Source organism: Ochlerotatus camptorhynchus, unplaced genomic scaffold, assembly GCF_037179485.1.
Source record: "Ochlerotatus camptorhynchus isolate MF236.1 unplaced genomic scaffold, CSIRO-AGI_Acam_v1.1 ptg000320l, whole genome shotgun sequence".
Classification (NCBI taxonomy): Eukaryota; Metazoa; Arthropoda; class Insecta; order Diptera; family Culicidae; genus Ochlerotatus; species Ochlerotatus camptorhynchus.
In genome coordinates, this window is record NW_027040808.1 from 3623207 (window position 1) to 3644080 (window position 20874).

General features: G+C 41.9%; 1 protein-coding gene across 1 annotated transcript in view; it reads right to left on the reverse strand.

Moving 5' to 3' along the window:
- Window positions 1-20874, reverse strand: part of LOC135707840 (tyrosine-protein kinase Dnt-like) — a gene marked incomplete at its 5' end in the record, with an annotated part of 38540 nt that overhangs the window by 2729 nt on the left and 14937 nt on the right. The window contains 4 exons of the mRNA XM_065229754.1: window positions 4691-4767; window positions 4842-5061; window positions 5126-5881; window positions 5949-6354. Of these exons, the coding sequence (XP_065085826.1) occupies window positions 4691-4767; window positions 4842-5061; window positions 5126-5881; window positions 5949-6354 (1459 nt within the window). The remainder of the gene's footprint in view (window positions 1-4690; window positions 4768-4841; window positions 5062-5125; window positions 5882-5948; window positions 6355-20874) is intronic.

The window sequence follows — 20874 nt, forward strand, 5'->3', positions numbered from 1 at the left end:
CCGACAAGCACAAGAACGTGTATCTGACCAAGCATCCTGCTAGCGTTATGGTGTTTGGATTGGTGGCTTCCGATGGCAAAAAAAAATGGACCCGGTTTCATTCCAGAAGGCGACAAGGTCAATACGTAGGTCAACATCGGGATTTTAAGTAAGTATGTTCTTTCGTGGATCAAAGAACAGTGCGGTCCGAAGCCAAATGTTGTATTTCAACAAGATGGGGCTCCGTGCCACACCTCGAACCGCACTCAGAAGTGGTTGCAGGAACATCTTCCGTTTTGGGCGAAGGATATGTGGCCGCCATCCAGCCTCGATCTTAATCCGCTGGATTACTCAATATGGCGCGTCATGAAGACCAAGGCCTGTTCTAAACGCCACCCGAGTACAGCAAGCCTCAGACAAACATTGACCCGTACCTGGAGAGAAATTGATCCAGACTACATTATTAAAACCTGCCGTGCATTCCGGAAGCGTGTGAAGGCCGTAATTGCAGCAAGTGGAAACTCATTAGATGATTAACATAGTTTTAAGACTCTGAGAAACAATCCCCCTTTGAATAAATAAAAAAAAACTCGAGAACGAAATTTTTGAGATTTTTTAAAATTTTGACATTGCTGGTGCAAACATTATCACGCATACGGTAGGTAAATAATCATAGATGTGAAATATTTTAAAAAACCATTTGGAGCATTTCCAACCCCCTTCCGATTTGAATGAACATGTTCACGAATGATTGCATTTTATATCTAAATATATATTTTTTTATCTCAAGAGTAACTTTTAAAAAGGGCGTATTAAAAAAATTTGACTATACACTTCCGCTGCGCCTAGATAGAAACGAGCAAGACTGACAGCCGCCCGTAACATGGGTACATCACCTTTTCGTGGTACGTTACGGGATGTAAGATCTACAACCGATTTCTAGTCCTGACTACTTCAAACTAGGGGAACAGGATTTTTCAGTAATCAAAGGAACAAATTTTAGTCCTTTTTATGCTTTGTTGATAGTGATAAGACTCGGTTTTGTCCACCGAGGATGATCTTGAAACAAGGAAAAAAAATGAGTTCATCTATGTGATTCCTAATCTTCTATTATTTGTTCCCTAGTTTGAAGGCGTTAAAACTTGGGTTCTGATGCATGGTCATTATCGGTGTCATTCCTTAATTTTGTTGCTAAGGAACCTTGCGATAAATGCAAGAATGACAACGATAAAAAAAAAAGAATACTTCATCATTTCTCAATAAAGCCCGATTCAAAGTAAATTTGGACGCATTCAAGTGATCATAACTCAAGAATTATACATCATACACATTTGATCAAAACGTCAAACAAAAGGGTATTTATTCAGCTTTCAAACGATACATAACAAGTTATTACATTTCACCGTTTCGAACGAACTGTCGCACTTTACTTGTGATCGATGCCATCATGATCTATTCATCTATTTATGATAGATGCGCTGTGCTCTATCCCCACTCAAAGTATCCTTGTAACGTTTGATTACAAGACTCACCGTTGACTTTAGGAATTTTAACACTTTTGCTATTTTTAAGGCAGACCACGAACGGTTCTCTAGATGTTTGTGCACAATTAATTTTCTTTTCTCAAGTTCCATGATCCTTAATTTCGGGATGCGTCGATCAATCGAGAAAAACTTTTCACCAATTTCTTCGTCAATGAAACATCAACAAATGCCTGTCAAACGTTTTTTGTTTCAACCACCAGGGGCGCGGTGGTGTATTAAACCGTGCGTCCAGATTTACTTTGAATCGAGCTTTACTGATGGAGTAATACGACATGCACGAAACTAAGGACACGCTATTTTAAAACTACCCAAATTTGGGTAGAATCCACCCAGATCTTTCAAAACTGAACCTACCCAAAAATGGGTAAACTATGTTGGGAGTGACAAGTTGACAAATTAACAACGTAGATCGGATTCATGTCGATGTTGTTCATTTGTCAAATTGTAACTCCCATCGCATTTTACCCATTTTTGGGTAGGTTCAGTTTTGACCGACCTGGGTGGATTCTACCCAAATTTGGGTAGTTTTGAAATAGTGTGTAGATCAAATTACTGGTCGCAGTGATGTTGTGTCCCGAACAGAGAAAAAAAAAGACTTACAGCCACTATACCTGAGAACGAATTGTTTGTTATTTAATTTACAACCATGGAAAACACATTTTGTTGCTGGACATCGCGACCAACATTTGAAAATGGTCTAGAATGTTGCAAATTCATAATTATTATTATATTAAATTCGAATTAACTTGAGAACGGCTGGACTTAGGAAAGATGCTTAGATGTTCAAATTTATCAAAAATTATGCGTAGAATTCAAATAAGTTATTATTTTACTTTCGTTATATTTAAAAAAAAATCAATAAAAATTTAAAAAATTTAGTATTTTTTTGAAGTAAGTTAGTAGCTTACACAGTTCACTACATTTTATGCTATTACTTAAGCTTTCTTTACAAAAAACTATAAAAATCAAAGATGGGTGTTTTGAGAAAATAAACGTTTTATGTTTGTTTTACTATTAATTTATGTGTATTTTTTTGTCTAAAACAACATTTCTATAAGACAGCAAAAAAGGTTATCCTCCATTTAATTCCACTTAATTCATTTTGGAAACCATGACAGATACGTATTTTGACTACAATGTGCAGTCTTCATCAGTGTCATTCCCACTAAAGAACTTATCAAAATCTAACCCCCTTAAGTACTCAAAGTCAAGATCACAGGTATAAAAATGAAACTACAATGTGTTGAATCAGAACCTACCTATCAAATCAAAAATCAAATCAAATCAGCTTGACCGCCCACTGTTGCTGCTATGTTATTACCAGATCATCTGCAATTACACAGAGAACCAACAGATGATGTTTGGGACTAACATTCATCCTCAATGTGTAAGAACTGGAGATCTAATATTTAGCAATACCAGCGCCGGCCGTGCCGTGCAGGTTAACTAGGGAATGGGAAGGAATGTGTTGACGTGGTACTCGCTGTGAAGAAAACCGAGAAATCCTCTGCGCTTCCACGAGAAACCACTGTATGTGGGGAAAGGTTGCACGCATACGCAGGGATCGTTTTTTGGTAGAGCGATTATAATACACAAACACACACACACACACACACGCACGTGTTGACGTGGTACTCGCTGTGAAGAAAACCGAGAAATCCTCTGCGCTTCCACGAGAAACCACTGTATGTGGGGAAAGGTTGCACGCATACGCAGGGATCGTTTTTTGGTAGAGCGATTATAATACACAAACACACACACACACACACACGCGCGCGCACTCATCCAATTTCTATTTTTTTTATCAGGACCCACACTGTGGTAAGTGATGCGATCGGTGTTAAAGAAGAATTTGTTTTCATTAAAATCTAGTGGGTATAGAATAAGGCAAAGTGAAAAATTGCAAGGAAGGGGACGGGCCTGGGATTGAACTCCCGACCTTCTGCTCAGTAAGCAGAAACGGTAACCACTGAGCTACCGAGCCTCGTCTGTTGAATCAGAACCTACATAACTAATAAAAACCAAAGGAGAAAAATATAACAACTCTCTAATAAGGAATATCATTTCTAGATATAGCTGGAATAAGGGTCTAACAGCTTTTGTAAACAATGACTTCTATCGATGATTTCTAGAAATTAAAGGCTCGCCTACGCAAACCAACATCCTCATCAGGTAGGGAAAGACTTCCCCTGTCCAATCGTTATGTTGGTCTGCGTGGACGTGCCTTGAGTGCCTAGAAATCATCGATAGAACTCATTGTGTACAAAAGCTGTAACACACTAAGATTTTGTTTTTGTGTTCGGTAAATTTTACCGAAATCAGAACAGCTGAACGTTCGGTAAATCTTCGACCTTCATTTTAAAGGCTATTGAATTTGAAAATAATTTCAAAACATGTTCAACCTTGTTTAAATGATCAAATCTTGTCATTTTAGTGGAGATTTAGTTTCAAAGTAGCTGAAAAGCAATTGAATTAAATTGCATACATTTTACCGAACAGCTGTTCAGATTTCGGTAAAAATTACCGAGGAAGGCGATAGTTTCTAATTCCAGCTCTATCTAGATTTAATTACTTACAACTTTTTCTCAGATGTCATTTTGAATAGATCAATTATGGTTTTTTTTTTAATATAATCCATTTTTTAAATGCACCTTTTTCAAAAGTTGCTCTGGATAAAAAAAGTCATGTAAATGTAAAATGCAACCATTGGTAGCAGCGAACATATGAGTAATGTTTAATTCAAATCGGAAACACTCATGTCAACTGGTTTGCGTTTTTGGTAATGAGCCGAAAATATATTTTAAACGCAGAAAGCCATTCATACGCCAAAACCAGCGGTTTCAACGCCAAAATTACCTTAAAATAGCAACCAAATGCAATTTTAACCTTCAACAAACTAAAAATGCATTGAAAAGCCTTAAAAAGTAGAAAAAGCCATTTTGAAGTCAAATATTGCTTAGAATTGCCAATCCATATGTTAGATCCATTTAACAGCTGTGGTCACTTGGACACTTTACGCGTTAGCGTTAGCGTTAGCGTTGTTATGATATACTTCGTAGATTGGATACTAGCGACACTCACGTCTCTTCTGAGTTGTGGTCACTTGGACACTTTACTGCCAAGAACAAATGAATAACTGAAACAGGAGAACGGAACGGAATACTTACAGCTCATCGGGACAGTTGATTGGCTGCGATAATCGGTATCCATCCCGCAGGTAGTGCTCCATCTCGAATGGATCAACCTAAACGGATCGAAAAACAATCAAAACGTCAGATAGAATTCCAAAAAAATGAACAGTTCTCATTTTCAACCCACCTCAGCGTACGGCTGCCGTGCCAGCGTGCACAGTTCCCACATCAGCACTCCGAAGGCCCACGTATCGGACGCTTCGCTGAACTGCTTGTACTGGATGGCTTCCAGTGCTAGCCACTTGATCGGGCGATTCTCGCTGTCACCCAAGCAGTAGTAATCGCCGGGGAACAGATCCCGCGCAAGCGAATTGTCCGCCAGCTTCACTCGCAACTGATCGTCGATTCTGGAATTCAAATCGAAATTGGTTAAATTTTAACAGGTTCAATTCGGTTGAACGTTGCACTTACACGCAATTCCGAGCGGCGATGTCCTTGTGGATCACTCCGTGGCTGTGCAAATGTCCCAGAGCCTGTGCTAACTGTAGTTGGATTTTAACGATCTGAATCGTAGTCAGGGTTCGAGCGATGGGTTCCTGTAGGAAGATCTTCAGGTTTCGCATGCTATCCGGTGCAAGGTAGAGCAGGAAGGGGGCTGTGTGATCCTCAATCGAAACGCCAAGTACGGATAGGATTCCCGGGTGTTGTGCACCGTACAGGCTCATTCCTTCCTGCAGGAGCAACGAGACTTGGATTTGTGATGCGTGCTGTCCAACGGTTTTGACTAGAACTTCCTGACTATCGTTGTAGGAACCACGGTAGACCCGGCCGAAGGTGCCTTCCTGAAGGAGAGAAGACAACCGAACGCGGCACCGTTGAACGGTCAGTTCGGAGATACGTCGCTGCAACTCTTCTGGTTCGGCGTTGGCGTAGATTTTGTTCCGGGATAGGGTGGCAATCGTGGGAGTGATCGACGGTGGAGAAACGATCGACGATGGTGCCGATGGAGGGTGTGTTTGGAGACGTTGGAAGCTGGAAGTCCTGATGGGTTGAGCGTGGTGAGGTTTCCGTTTCAGAGGACCCCGTGCGCAGTAGGCTATGGAAATGAGGATCGCTACCAGGACAATCGCTAGGATGCCTCCCACGATAAGGGTGATGAGGCCGTTTTGTGTGTGAGTTACCGTTTCCAGGAGATATGGATCCGGTTGATTGGCATCCGGGTGTTCACTGTAAGAAGGGATGTTTAGTTGTTAGAATATCTAATTTGTTGATGAGTAGACATATGGGATCATACTTATTGAGGCAGATCTTTTTTCTTCGGAAGACTAGCTCCGTGGCGTTTCCAGTGGCCCGGTTCAGTGTAACTTCGATGGTGATCGTAACTTCAACTTCTGCCGGATCCCGTCCGGCACATTTGAGTGCGATCGCGAATGTTTCGATCTGCGTGGGTATTTCTCCGACTCGGGAGATGTTCATCGAAGGTTTCGGCAGGACCAAGGGATCGGACGTGACAATGTTGATCTTGTAAGGAAGTGGTTTTCCAGCGAGACTTTGCCACGTGAAGGAGATGTCCTGCACGTTCGCTGGCACCGGTACCGTAAAGTGAAGGGCATACTCGTTGACCTGACCTTCTCGGACGTAGTACAGCTCGGCTGAGAGACCTGTGGAGCGGACAGAGAGAAACAAATTGGTTAGTTTCACTTGGGACCGTACACAAAAAAGCAATAATTCATAATTTAAAAAGCTGGAAGGAGGAAAACGGAACAAAGACAAACAAATGATTCACATATTGATTTTTCAATTTGGTTCAAACACCCCCAGCCCCCTCGTTCTCTTAAGTGTTTTGCCAGCTTCGCATCATTTAGCCCGGCCGGGAGCATTCTTTTCGAGACTCGTTAGTTCGATTTCGGGCTGACTAACGAGAAAATAAAAGTAAACGAAAGGGTTATGACTTTTCAATTTCTGCTGCCATCAAGCACACACATGAACGAACACTTCCCAACTTATTGGTATGCCTCCTTCTTCATGTTTTCGGATGATTGCCGGGGCCTCTCCGCTGGCTGCCATAATTCATTCCCGTTTCAGAGGAGGCGAGCCCCATCCCGCGCGTAAACCCGAAATTCATATTTCGCGCTTAAATTGCAGTTCCCAGCCTCTCCCTGCTTCCAACCCGCTTCGGAGAAATTTATTTATTGTTTGCTTTATTATTAAGCCAAGCCGTCATTCACGGTTCGTTGGTTAGTCTGCAACAACGAGAACGCAGCTGAAGCTCTGAGGATTTAAAGGATGAGACCTTGTTTTCCGTCTCTTGTCGTTTGTGTTTGCACGGACTGCAACTGCAACTCTGTTCGGTGCAACAGCAATGAGATTAAAGAGGCACGGAAGCTGGTGGTGGTCGATGATGCTGCTGGTTTGCACGAAGAAAACTCAAGGTGGGAATATCAAGTGGCATAACGAGCATCGCGGGAGATGGTGAAAAACAATTTTGTTTGCGCTCTCCATCATGTGTCGCAGTTGATTCGGTGAACCAGGTAGTGATCAAGTGTCAGTTGGCTATCATAGCAATAGAACGTGACACACAATTTTAATTTTAGCTTCACGCGTCCACATGGAAGTAATCTATTTATGTGTCAGGAAAGGTCATCCTCGATCAACAGACATCATGTTTTTCAAGAAGTGCTCTATGCTAGTGTTTCTTATCGACTGCACTATTATAGGAATACAACCACAATAGTAGATACAAATGAAATAAAATCTGAAAATTTACTATTCATTCGAACAGTTCAATATAACATTTACTACATACCACTCAAACTTCCAAATAAATACAACTACATTTGCTGCTTTTTTATTATTGGGTATCAAGCTGGAGCTGCGTGACAGCTTGGTTTTCAAGACTTGACCCATTTGAATAAATTTTGCTTCTATCTTAGACAATAAGCAGAAGGACTAGCCTATGTTGGCAGTTTGAACACTGGATTCCGATAGTTATAGAATACTGTGACGTGTGCGTGTAGATACATCCGCGTAGTAATTCAATTGAATAAGTAAATCCGTTTCGAACGAAATATCTAAATTATGTAAGTTACGAAAACCGCGCGAATTTCGAAAGCCGTGCGAGACAACCGAAGTGCCACCAAAATAAATGTGATGCACAGCAAAAAATTAATTTTTTTTTTTAATTTTGATATACCACTGCGTCCTAGCAAGAAGTACGGTCGACTTGTTTCGCGCTCCGTTGTTTTGGAAGTTTTCTCGGTATTCGCTTGATATAAATTATCAATTTTTTCTCACTAAGTGACTCCTGGCATAGTTCCCGGTAAATTGATCGAAAAGTGAGTTTTTTTTTAAAGTAGAAAGTGTCATTTTCGGAACGATTAATCCGTGCTATTGGTAATTCGCAAACCAATTTGGGCATCATCGTTGCGTGGTCACGCATACGCGCTCACGCATACCCGCTTACGTATCATCATCATCGAGTGTGAGCACCCGTTTCTACATCTACATCGTTCATCAATCATCGTGCGCCTGTGTGCGCTGAGTGCCGCGCCTCGATCAAGTGCACCACAGCGAAGGTCATCCACGCTGCGCGTCGCTTCCCAGCCATCTGTGTAAACGCCTACACATATAACGCTCGGTGGTAGTAGTATAGGATTATCAGATAAGTTTTTGTTTTTTCCTTGTTTCTTTTACTCCCCCATTAGTCAAATTTTCATTTTGTATTTCTGTGTTGTAGTGTTTTCTGTGTATTGTGTCTGTGCGTTCAGTGGGAGAGCGTTTTGCGCTCCCACTAGTTGAACAAAATGGATGTTTTGTCAGAAGACGACATGGATGACCATTCATCTAAGAAAAATGATGATGTCATCCCTGGTTCGTCGTCTCAGTCTGTCAATGGGCAGGCTGAGAAAAACTCCAGATTGCGGGCCTACCCGAATGACTCGACTGGCCCATGGGTTGTCTATTTTCAGCCCAAAAACAAACCCTTGAATGTTGTTCAGATATCTGATGATCTGACAAAGCGATTCTCTGCCGTGACCGAAATAACGAAGGTTAGGCACAACAAACTTCGTGTGACCGTCGCTAACCTGAAACAGGCTAATGAAATTGCTGTTTCCCAGTTTTTCACACTGGAATATAGGGTGTACATTCCAGCCTCTGATGTGGAGATCGAAGGCGTGGTCACTGAAGCGAGCCTGAACCCCGAGATACTGGAGAAGCAAGCGGTTGGCCGATTCAAGAACCCCTTGCTTCCTCCGGTAAAGATACTGGCCGTTCATAGAATGAAGTCAGTATCGCTCAGCGAGGGTAAAAAGAGTTTTACCCCCACAGACTCGTTTCGGGTGACCTTTTCTGGATCTGCCCTTCCTCAATACATCGAGCTGGGAAAACTTCGTCTTCCTGTGCGGTTGTTTGTACCTCGGGTCATGAACTGCCAGAATTGTAAGCGGTTGGGACATACGGCCTCCCACTGCGGCAACAAGGCACGCTGCTCCACATGCGGGGAGAAGCATGAGGATGGCGCCTGCGCAGCTACTGCACCAAAATGCGTGTACTGCAATGGAACTCCTCCTCATGCTCTCTCGTCGTGCCCGGCGTACAAACAGCTCGGGGACAAAATGAAACGCTCCCTTAAGGAACGTTCCAGGCGGTCTTTTGCAGAAATGCTTAAGACAGCCAAGCCATCGACCAACGAAACAAATCCCTTCGCTCTTTTGTCAGATGACGAGTCTGGCTCTGACTTGGCTGAGGAGGGAGTTTCTTTCAGTTTTCCGGAAGGTTCTGCCCGGAAACGAAAACGCATCCGTTCGCGGAAAGTTGCAGATCAAGAACCCCAAATCAGCTTGCCCAAATCAAGGAGTGGTGGAAAAAAGGAGACTTCTACTCCACCTGGATTCCGCAGAACTGATTATACCCAGGATTTTCCACCTCTTCCGGGGACATCCAAAACCCCTGATGCCCCAATTTTAAGAACAGAAACCCCTTCTTCATCTGGGCTGTTCTCATTTGATGACATTGTGGACGGTATTCTCAAATACCTCAACATTTCTGATCCTCTGAAAAGCATTGTCCTCACATTGCTTCCGACTGTGAAATCCTTCTTGAAGCAATTGACTTCAAAATGGCCCCTTCTTGCAGCTATCATCTCCTTCGATGGATAATTTTCCAAACGAGGTCGGGGATTTGATCACTGTTCTACAGTGGAATTGTCGAAGTCTTATTCCGAAATTAGATTCGTTCAAGTATTTAGTCCATAACAATAATTGCGATGCATTTGCCCTCTGTGAAACATGGCTCTCTTCAGAAATTGATCTCCCTTTTTTTGATTTTAACATTATTCGATTGGATCGTGAGGATTCACGTGGAGGAGGGGTACTTTTGGGGATCAAAAAGTGCCATTCCTTCTATAGAGTGAATCTTCCCGAATTCCCCGGTATTGAAGTTGTCGCATGTCAGGCTACCATTAAAGGTAAGAGCCTTTGTATTGCTTCTGTATATATTGCTCCTAGAGTCTCTGTTAATCGCAAACAACTTTTCGACATATGTGCGGTACTTCCCGCTCCATGGTTGATCATGGGAGATTTTAACTCCCACGGTACAGGCTGGGGGGAGCTGTACGATGATAACCGTTCTACTTTGATTTATGATCTCTGCGACAACTTCAACATGACAATACTTAACAATGGAGAAGTAACACGTTTGGCTGGTCCATCCTCGAATGGTAGCAGATTAGACCTCACCTTTTGCTCTAATTCACTATCGTTGGATTGCACTTGGCATGTAATCCAGGATCCGCACGGTAGTGATCATCTGCCGATCAAAATTTCGATTGCCAGTGGGTTCAACTCGTCAGAACCCGTTAACGTCGCGTATGATCTAACCCGTAACATCGATTGGACTAAGTTCCAATCCGCGATAGACGATACAGTATCGTCAGTGGAAGAGCTTCCGCCGTTGGAGGAATATAATTTCCTCTCTAATCTCATCGTCGACAGCGCACTTCAAGCTCAAACACGACCGGTGCCGCGATCGTCTATTCGTAAGAAAACCCCATCGCTCTGGTGGGATCAACAATGCACGGAGGTTTACCGTAAAAAGTCCGACGCGTTTAAACTTTTACGGAAACGCGGAACACGCGAGCATTTCGACGCATACACATCTCTTGAACGCGAACTCAAGAGCCTCATCAAGGCCAAAAAACGGGGTTACTGGCGGCAGTTTGTAGACGGATTGTCGCGCGAAACGTCTATGAATACGCTTTGGAGTACGGCGCGAAGAATGCGTAACCGGTCTACTAACAACGAAAGCGAGGAATGCTCGGATCAATGGATTCTTAAATTCGCGCGAAAAGTGTGTCCGGATTCCGTGCCGTCGCAGTTGATTCCTCGCGAAACCGCGAATTCGGTAGACGAAATCAGTCACCCTTTTTCAATGGTCGAACTTTCACTCGCTCTCCTTTCGTGTGGCAATTCTGCCCCGGGATCTGATAGAATCAAGTTCAACTTGCTGAAAAACCTCCCAGACGTCGCTAAGAGGCGCATGTTGAACTTGTACAATCAGTTCTTGGAGCTCAATATTGTTCCCGACGATTGGAGACGAGTAAGGGTGATAGCCATTAAAAAGCCTGATAAACCCGCGTCGGATCACAATTCGTATCGGCCCATCGCGATGCTGTCGTGTATTCGGAAATTGATGGAGAAAATGATCCTTTTTCGCCTCGACAAATGGGTTGAGACGAACCACCTTCTTTCAGATACTCAATTTGGTTTCCGTAGGTGTAAGGGAACGAACGACTGTCTCGCGTTGCTTTCCTCGGAAATTCAGTTAGCTTTTGCTAAGAAAGAGCAAATGGCTTCTGTGTTCTTGGATATCAAGGGGGCTTCTGATTCAGTATCCGTTGAAGTTCTTTCAGAGAAACTCCACGCTTGTGGATTGTCTCCATTAATGAATAATTTTTTGTACAATTTGCTGTCAGAAAAACATATGAGCTTTTCTCATGGAAACTCTACAGCTTTTCGATTTAGCTACATGGGTCTCCCCCAAGGCTCATGTTTAAGCCCCCTTTTGTACAATTTCTACGTTAGAGAAATTGATGTCTGTCTTAGTGACAATTGCACGTTGAGACAACTTGCAGATGACGGCGTAGTGTCTATCACAGGGCCAAAAGAGGTTGACCTGCAAGGACCCTTACAGGATACCTTGGACAATTTGTCTACTTGGGCTATTCAGCTAGGTATCGAATTCTCCACGGAGAAAACTGAGTTGGTCGTTTTTTCTAGGAAGCATAGCCCAGCACAACCGAAGCTTCAACTTTTGGGTAAACCGATCACTCATTCCATGTCTTTTAAATATCTCGGGGTCTGGTTCGATTCCAAATGCACCTGGAGATCCCACATTGAGTATCTGAGACGAAAATGCCAACTAAGGATCAATTTCCTTCGATCAATTACCGGAACGTGGTGGGGAGCCCATCCACAAGATCTTCTGACGTTGTACCGGACAACGATTTTATCGGTTTTAGAGTACGGTAGTTTTTGCTTCCAGTCGGCAGCTAAAACGCACATCATCAAGCTGGAACGAATCCAGTATCGTTGTCTTCGTATCGCGTTAGGATGCATGCACTCGACTCATACTATGAGTCTCGAAGTGCTGGCGGGCATGTTGCCACTATCCGTCCGTTTTTCAGAGTTATCTCTGAGGCTCCTCACCCGTTGCGAAGTAATGAACCCACTGGTGATCGAAAATTTTGAGACGCTTCTGGAGCTAAATCCTCAAACATGTTTTATGACTTTATACTACCTATATTTAACACAGGATGTCAGCCCTTCAAGAAATATTCCCAATCGTGTAATCTTCTCCGATTTCGGCAATTCAGTGAATTTTGATTTATCTATGACACAGGAAATCCGCGGAATTCCAGAGCATCATCGTCCTATGATTGCTCCGTCATTATACGCTGCAAAGTTTGGCCATGTTGATTCTGCAAGAACGTTTTTCACAGATGGATCTCTAATAGAGGAGTCCGCTGGTTTTGGTGTATTTAATGAATTTCATAGCGCCTCTCGAAAACTTGAAGCTCCTTGTTCTGTGTATGTGGCTGAACTGGCAGCAATTCACTACACTTTGGAAACTATTGCTTCACTTCTTCCAGCCCACTACTTTATTTTTACGGATAGTCTCAGTTCTGTCGAGGCTATCCGTTCCATTAGGCCGGTAAAGCACTTCTCGTATTTTCTCTTGAAAATACGAGAACTGCTTAGTACTTTATCCGTGCGCTCTTTCATCATCACCTTCGCGTGGGTCCCTTCGCATTGCTCAATTTTGGGCAATGAGAAGGCGGATTCACTTGCGAAGGTGGGCGCTATGGAAGGCGACATTTATGATCGACAGATCGCCTATAGTGAATTTTTCTCTATTTATCGTCAGCAGTCGCTCGTTAGCTGGCAACATCAATGGAGTGAAGGGAGCTTGGGACGATGGCTACATTCAATTATCCCTAAGGTGTCGAAGTTTGCATGGTTCAAAGGGTTGGACTTGGGTCGAGACTTCATACGCGTGATGTCTCGTCTCATGTCCAATCACTATTGTCTAAACGCTCACTTGTTCTATGTGGGGTTGGGAGACAGCAATCTCTGTGAATGTGGACAAGGTTACCAGGACGCTGATCACATCCTTTGGTCTTGTGCAGAGTATCGTGGAGTCAGATCACATTTTTATGATTCCCTTTGGGCTCGAGGTAGACAACCTAATGTTCCAGTTCGGGATATTTTGGCTAGACGCGATCTGGAGTTTATGAAACTCATATATGTTTACTTTAAGGATATTAACCTTAGATTGTAAGTTTGATTAACCTTGTGTTTAGTTTGTATTTTGTACGTGTGGGGGTTTTTTTTTCAATGTTTGTTTTCAAGATGAACAGAAATAATTTCATGCTTTAGTATTAATTAAATAGTTGTATCGTAAACCACATTTCAAACCTCCTTCTTCCCTTTTTCCATCCAAAAAATTGTAAATCTCCACTAACCTCGAGACAACCGCGAGTACTCGGTCCAGTTCCTTTAACTTTAAATTTAAGACAGTAATAATGTATAACGCAAAGGATAACTCGGCTCTGTAAAGTTTATTCGATTGAGCCTGTACAAATAAAGTAATTATAAAAAAAAAAAAAAATTAATTTTGATATCACGTGTCGTCAATCGTGTCAAAAATATGGTGTATTATTACTTGCCAAAAAGGACAACATTATTATTAATACAGTGCATAAACTGACATTACGTTGCTTCGACTGCATTTGTTTGTTTTAGTGGCCATAAAATTTATATGAGATTTTCGACATGATTGAAGTGCATTCTTTTGGATGTAATATTAAAATTTATTTTTTGCTGTGTAGCCTATGTTGGCAAGTTGATTAATTTTGGTTTCCTCCCTAGATATTCTACATATTTACTACTGAGCTTTGTATCAAATAAGTTAATTTAACGGACGTATCAATCATTTCAAGATTTAGCGATCGTACCGAACAAATTCTATTCTATTCGTTCTATACATAAGCTCAAAAGAGTTTGACAAGCTCTACCGAATTGCGTATCACTTCTGCGTAAGCTCCGTAGACGTATGCGCGTTGAATCCGACAGCCGCCAAAGGTTTAACATGCACCAAAACCGCTTAAGGAACGACCTCCAATCAGTAAAACCGTTTAGAGCTAAACATCTAAATTACGTAAGATACGAAAATCGCGCAAATTGCGAACGCAGCGCGAGACAACCGTAGAGAAAAAACAGCTTAGTATCACTTAAAGAGTGCCACTAAAATAAATGTGATAGCCTATGTTGGCAAGTTGATTAATTTTGGTTTCTTCCCTAGATATTCTACTTATTTTACTATTGAGCTTTGTTTCAAATTAGTTACAGGGCTGTTACAAGATTTTCTAAATTTGATCCGCGAAATCCGCGATATCTCAAAAGAAATCCACGACTTCAAATGCTAATCCGCGACAAAAATAACTGTTTTCATTGCCTAAAAATAGCATTTGTATAAAGGGCGAACACGAAATTATTGCGACACCGAAAATGTCATGCCAATTTTCTTATAATGTTTAGAATCAAACCAATATTCTAGGGTAGTTTTATACATATATTTACTTCAAAAATCAAAGGAAAAGTTAATCGATGGAGCCTTGAGTGTAAAATTGAACGCATTTTCGCTTGATGCCCTCCATCAAAGTCTTTACAGTGTCATCCGGTACCAGTTTCTCAGTTTTTTTTTTCATTTTCTTAACATGTCCTTCTCGTCTTTGACTGTCTTCTTGCTCTTCCGAAGTTCCCGCTTCATTATTGTCCAGTACTGCTCCACCGGGCGCAGCTCCGGACAGTTTGGCGGATTCATGTCCTTTGGAACAAAATGGACAGAATTGGCCTCATACCACTCCAGGACACTTTTAGAATAGTGGCATGATGCCAAATCTGGCCAAAATAGCGGAGCTTCGTCGTGCTGCTGCAAGAACGGCAAAAGGCGCTTCTCGAGGCACTCAGATTTGTAGATCTCGCCATTTACTGTGCCCTTTGTCATGAAAGGCTCACTCCTCAGTCCGCAAGAGCAGATGGCCTGCCAAATGAGATATTTGGAGGCGAACTTCGACATTTTCTTCTTCTTAAATTTGTCGTCCACATCGAACTTGCTCTTGCCGGTGAAAACTCCAACCCCGGAATTTGCTTAAAATCGGCTTTTATATACGTTTCGTCGTCCATCACACAGCAGCCATATTTTGTCAGCATCTTCTCGTAGAGCTTCCGTGCCCGAGTTTTAGCCGTCGATTGTTGCCGCTCATCGCGGTTTGGGAAGTTCTGTACCTTGTATGTATGTAGTCCAGCTCTCTTCTTTGCATTCTGGACGTAGCTCTGCGACATGCCGATCTTTTTAGCCAAATCACGGCTTGAGACGTTGGGATTTGCTTTAATCATCCGCTTCACCTTTCCCTCCGTCTTTTTGTTCTCCGGTCCCGGTTTTCTTCCAGCTCCTTTGCCGTGGTCCAACGTCAACCGCTCCTGGAACCGCTTCAACACTCTGGAGACGGTTGAATGGTGAATGTTCAACATTTTTCCCAACTGCCGGTGCGACAGGTCAGGAAATTCCAGGTGTTTGGAAAGAATTTGTTCTCTCAACTCGCGTTGGTTCACCTCCATTTTCGTTGAATCGAAAAACACGACTTTGAGTTTGACAGCATGTACACAATACACATCAATGAGAAAGTGTGCAAAATTTGGTTGATTTTTACCCGATGGTAAAAAAGTTATGCCCTGTTGAATGTGTCGCAATAATTTCGTGTTCGCCCTTTACTACTAGAAACACTGGAATAAGAGACCAGCGGAGAAAAAAAACATGAATTTGGCAACAAGATAAACATCAAAGGAATCCTGGCATCACTTCATTCGCAAATGCACCAACGAGCGAGTTCATGAGTGATTGTTAAACGATTTTAATACTCCTCCCTAACCATTTGTTAACTTTGCAGATTGGAACCGCTTTTGACAGTTCGATTGGAATCATAACAGTGTCTCCGCTGGTCTCTTATATAAGGATATTTTCGGAACGGAGATGACGTAAGAGATCGAAAATCGATGCCCACCGCCATTTAGAAATCCAAGATGGTGGTCATCGTTTTAAAAAAAAATTGTCAAATACCATGCAATAAGGGTATATCTGGAACAGGGGTACAGGGGATCAAAATCAACAATTCAGATTAATATAATGTCATTCTCATTTTGGGTACCCTCATGTTCAGTACCGTCAACCGTGGGCGGTCAATCTGATTTTTTTTTTTAACTACTCTAAGTTCTAAAATTCCCCAATGATCTCTAGATCTAGCTTTTCTGAGGTGCTTAAAACTTCTTAAAAAAATGGCACAATACCCCTCAAGTTTTCCATATATTTCAGGTTCGCTTGACACTTGTGAAGTTCGCTGACATTCTAGGAACTTCCTAAAAGTTCCTGAAAATTTTTGGATGCTTAAAAAACAGCTTTGAGGTTCTTAAAGCTTCCAGTAAGTTCCCCATATTTTCAGCGTGTTAACTTCCTTATGTCCCTGAAGTTTGTTTATAGAGCTTCACTGAAATTCTCAGTATTTCCTTTCATTCCTCAGAACTTCTCCAAAGTTCCTACACTTGCTGTGAAGTTAATGGGACTGCAATGAAGATCTTTAGTCTTTCATTAAGTTACGAACATGAAATAAATGTTTTTTTCATACAATGAATATTTTTAGATCTTAGGTAAGTTTTTTTTTAAATTTATGAAAAGAGATGAACTGACTGAAAGTCTCGCTAATAAATATAACCTAACCTAACTTTACGAAAGTGAGAAATTAAGTAAGTGTTAAACTTCAACATTCAATGAATTTGATTGTAAAGCTGTTTCTTCAAAACTGATTGCCAAGTTTTAAAAACGTTTGGGTTAATTGGTGTTATTTTTGATCCACCAAAAATATTTTTAAAAATAGTTTTCTTATTACAAGCCTGGAATTTATCCGTTAAAGTTCTGGAAAAAAAAACCTGGAAAACTCAGTTAATTTTATTTAGAAAATCGAATTGACACCTATAGACAGAGAAAGACGATTAAACGTCACAAAGCATAGAATGATCAATCTTGAAATAAATGCACGCTAAAAAAGTTGAAAATGGTGACTGATTACAAGAGAAAGTGACTTTAGTGACTTGGCCTTAAAATAGGAGACTTTTTAGTGACTGGCTTGAAAAAAGTGACCAAGTCACTAAAAAGTGACACGCTACCAGCCTTGCAATACTACGGACGCCAGGGAGGCAGCTCCTATACCTGGACCCGATAGGTCCCATCAACTCATGAACCGGGGACCAACGGCTTTACTTCCCTTCCGAAGGAAGGCGTGATCAGAGATGTTAGGCCTCAGAACATCCCGGCGGCGCCGACTGGGATTGAACCCAGGCTGCTATCAAAAATAGAGTAAATTTCTGTAAAATAAGGTAAATGAAACCGATTTTTGGGGCAAAAAGTACTCAGCGTATTATTTTTTTCACTGTGCGTTAGATTGCTAAGAGTTCGGCAAATTAACGCTTGGATCTTTGTTTACAAAAGCAGATACGTCCCTTTGGAAAAATAGTCAAGAATTGTAATCAGAGATAAAATCGTAATCTAGTTCCAAATTCTACAGACAAACGCAAGAAAGTTCTGTTCACTTAAAAACAAACTTTTTAATCGAATCGAAATAAGCATCATCTAGCTATATCAAATTTCGACGACCACATGTTGTCCGGACGTACGAAAGTAACACTCCTTACCGGCGCGTTCCGATACACTCCAAGTTTATCTCGACAAGATTCAGGTCCCATGTGGTCATGTAGCCCCCTTTCCCGCCCTCTTTTCTTCTCTTCACCAATTCATTACGGCCATATCTCGCAGCAAGCGAGAGTTCTCAAATTCGCATCCGTCGTCCTTCCTTCGCGTCCCCGTCTTCACCATCATACCAAACTTCGCGGCTCGTTATCTTCGGCTTTATGGTTTAATCTCGTTTCTGTTTGTTTTTATTGGCATTTTATCTTGTTTCGTTTTAAAGCTCTTCGCCTCCGACGATCTTTGCAAGTTCTCGCGTGCGTGCTGCTATATTTTTACGACATTAACAAAAAAAAAAACGTAGCCCATGGATAGTGCAGTAGAACACCGCACATTGTTACACGCGGAAAGGATATCATATTTTTCGGTGCTAAAACGAAAGAAAACTCCGCAGACAGAGAGGGACATGGGACGACGGCAAGGAAAAGTATCAAGTGGTGTGACACTGACGTTTATGGGGCTTCTCTCGAACCGAAGAAGTGAGAAGAAGGTGTCATATGAAATTTAACATGCCATCGCACGTTGTTCTCACCGTTGTGGATTATGACAGGCTTCCCGTTGTCACCGACCGATGTTGTACTAGTGTTTATTGATGACATTAATCGAAGGTGTTTTTTTGTTGCCTGCGTTCGTCTTGGTAGATTTTCAACGATTTTGAACACCCGTGCAACATCGAGGTGTTAACCACCAATCTCCGAGAAACACGCTTCCTCACACCTCATTCAAATTCGCTGATGCTTCGCATTGAGCACGAACAATGAGAAACTCCGGGCAACAGAAGGCGCATTGCGCTACAGACGGCTAACGACGTAAAATAAAACTTTTGTTCCCTCTGGACGCAACTATTTATGCATGAATGGACCCGTGAATGAATGGGAAAATCAGCGCTAACAAAAATGCATCCACTTGAGTGCAATTCAAACTTTTTTTTTCGGCTGCGGTTATCGTGGTATTGGTCATGAGCAGGCCAAGGATTTTGTTGAGAGTTAGGGACAATGTAGAACTTTAATTTTCAACAAACTTTAAATTGGTCATGTAATTGCCTGGCAGTGCTTTTCATTGCATCGTCTTTTTGATCGTATCCTTGTTTGTTCTTCTTCTTGGTATGTTACTATTGGTGTTTCTCGATAATAAATTAATAATTAGATGAGACATAGACAATCCACTATTTACTACCTACCAGTAGCGGAAGATATGTTCACCTGTGGGGGAAGTAGATCTTTATCCCCCCTCCGAAGATCATCCCTTCTAGTGACACTGGTGCTGAATTTTCTTTCCACCAAACTGTTCTAGCTTTTTCATCTTTACCCCACACCAAAGGGGCAACCTTCGAATGCACGCACTTGAGAACTTCTGCTCCTTCTCAGAACTTGCCGACAGCTTTTGTTTCCGCGGAAGGGCTTTGTTAGTCTGCAAAATCGGGGTCGCACTTGAAGAAAACTACAGAAGTTGGTACCTACAATCGGCCACTACACACTGCTTGCGATCGGGATGAACGGAACGAAGTAATTGCGGATTTCATCATACTTTTTTTTTTGTCTTTATTAAATCATATATTTACGCTGCCCAATGAATGATGACGTCTTTCTTTCGGTGGCAGATGATGTGAGCTAACGTTTTTCACACCTTTCGAGATAAAGTCCGTCTGCCGGATGGCGGTGCCAGGGAACAATAGAAAGACGATGATGTTTTGGTTGGAAAATCGTGAGAAAGTCGTTTAGACCCATTTAGCTGCACTGAATTTGTTAAATAAAAAAAAACAATTTAGCAGCAAGATAAAAATTGATGGCTGAACAGCGTAAATATAAAAAAAGATCTTCCATTTAGTTGTAATATGAAGCAGGGGAAAGAAGTTGGTAACCGGTAAATATGATCTCCGGTTTCATGTCAGGTAACGATTAATAATAGGAATAATAGCGCAATTTTCGTAGAATAATGAAAGTGGAACGCAGCAAAACAAGCATACAATAGAAACAGGTAGCGTCACTGTGAAAAGTGTAAAATTCAGTTCGTTCGTTTGTTCGTTTCATCGTTTCCAGTTTGTGGATTTTTCGAAAAACTAACAACACGTAAGCACGCAGAAGTTTCGTGGAAGCGTTTCGGATGAATTGTAAGGGGCCATGATTTTCTATTTATGCTACGTGACCCATCTTCAATTTCATTCTATTGTGACGGATGAAAGGTGAACTGTGGTTGTTCATTCAGAAAATTCATACTATTGATGGTATACATTTTCACAATTGAAAAATTGGTGATCTTGCGCTTATTTTGAACAAGTGGCACGACTTAATATTCCAATTACATTATGCCATCATATTTTAAACCTTAACGCTTTGATTCATAGATGCAATGGCAACGCGTGTCCGTCTACAAGATGTCATATCACAGGACAGTAACGACCAAAACAGATTTTCATCGCACCATGTCAATTTCCTCTAGGGAAGGAGTACCAGGTATGAGCCGGTATACCTGTCTATCTCTCTTTATCTCTCTACAGTATACGTGCAGCACTTCGACCTCTTTGGCCGTAAATAACCACACTTCAGGTGTCGGTCGGCTGCCACTATGGATTCGGTTGCATGGCTTCCACCTGGCTACACTCAATATGTGCCCCCCTCTGTGCTCCAACTCCTTCATGTCCCGCATGATCCACTTTCGTTGAGAAGCAATATCCTACCGTAAACTGTGATTCTGCGAGTGCGGTAAGGTGGTATAGGTACGGAGATCGACATTCTGAGGCAAACCGCAAAACAAGCTTTTCTGACCTTTCCCTCTACCATCATGCTTCTTCCAACTTTTACCTATACGGGTTACGCAAAGTATAACGTTTTTCAAAACGTTCAAATCCAGCCGGGCGGCATGTG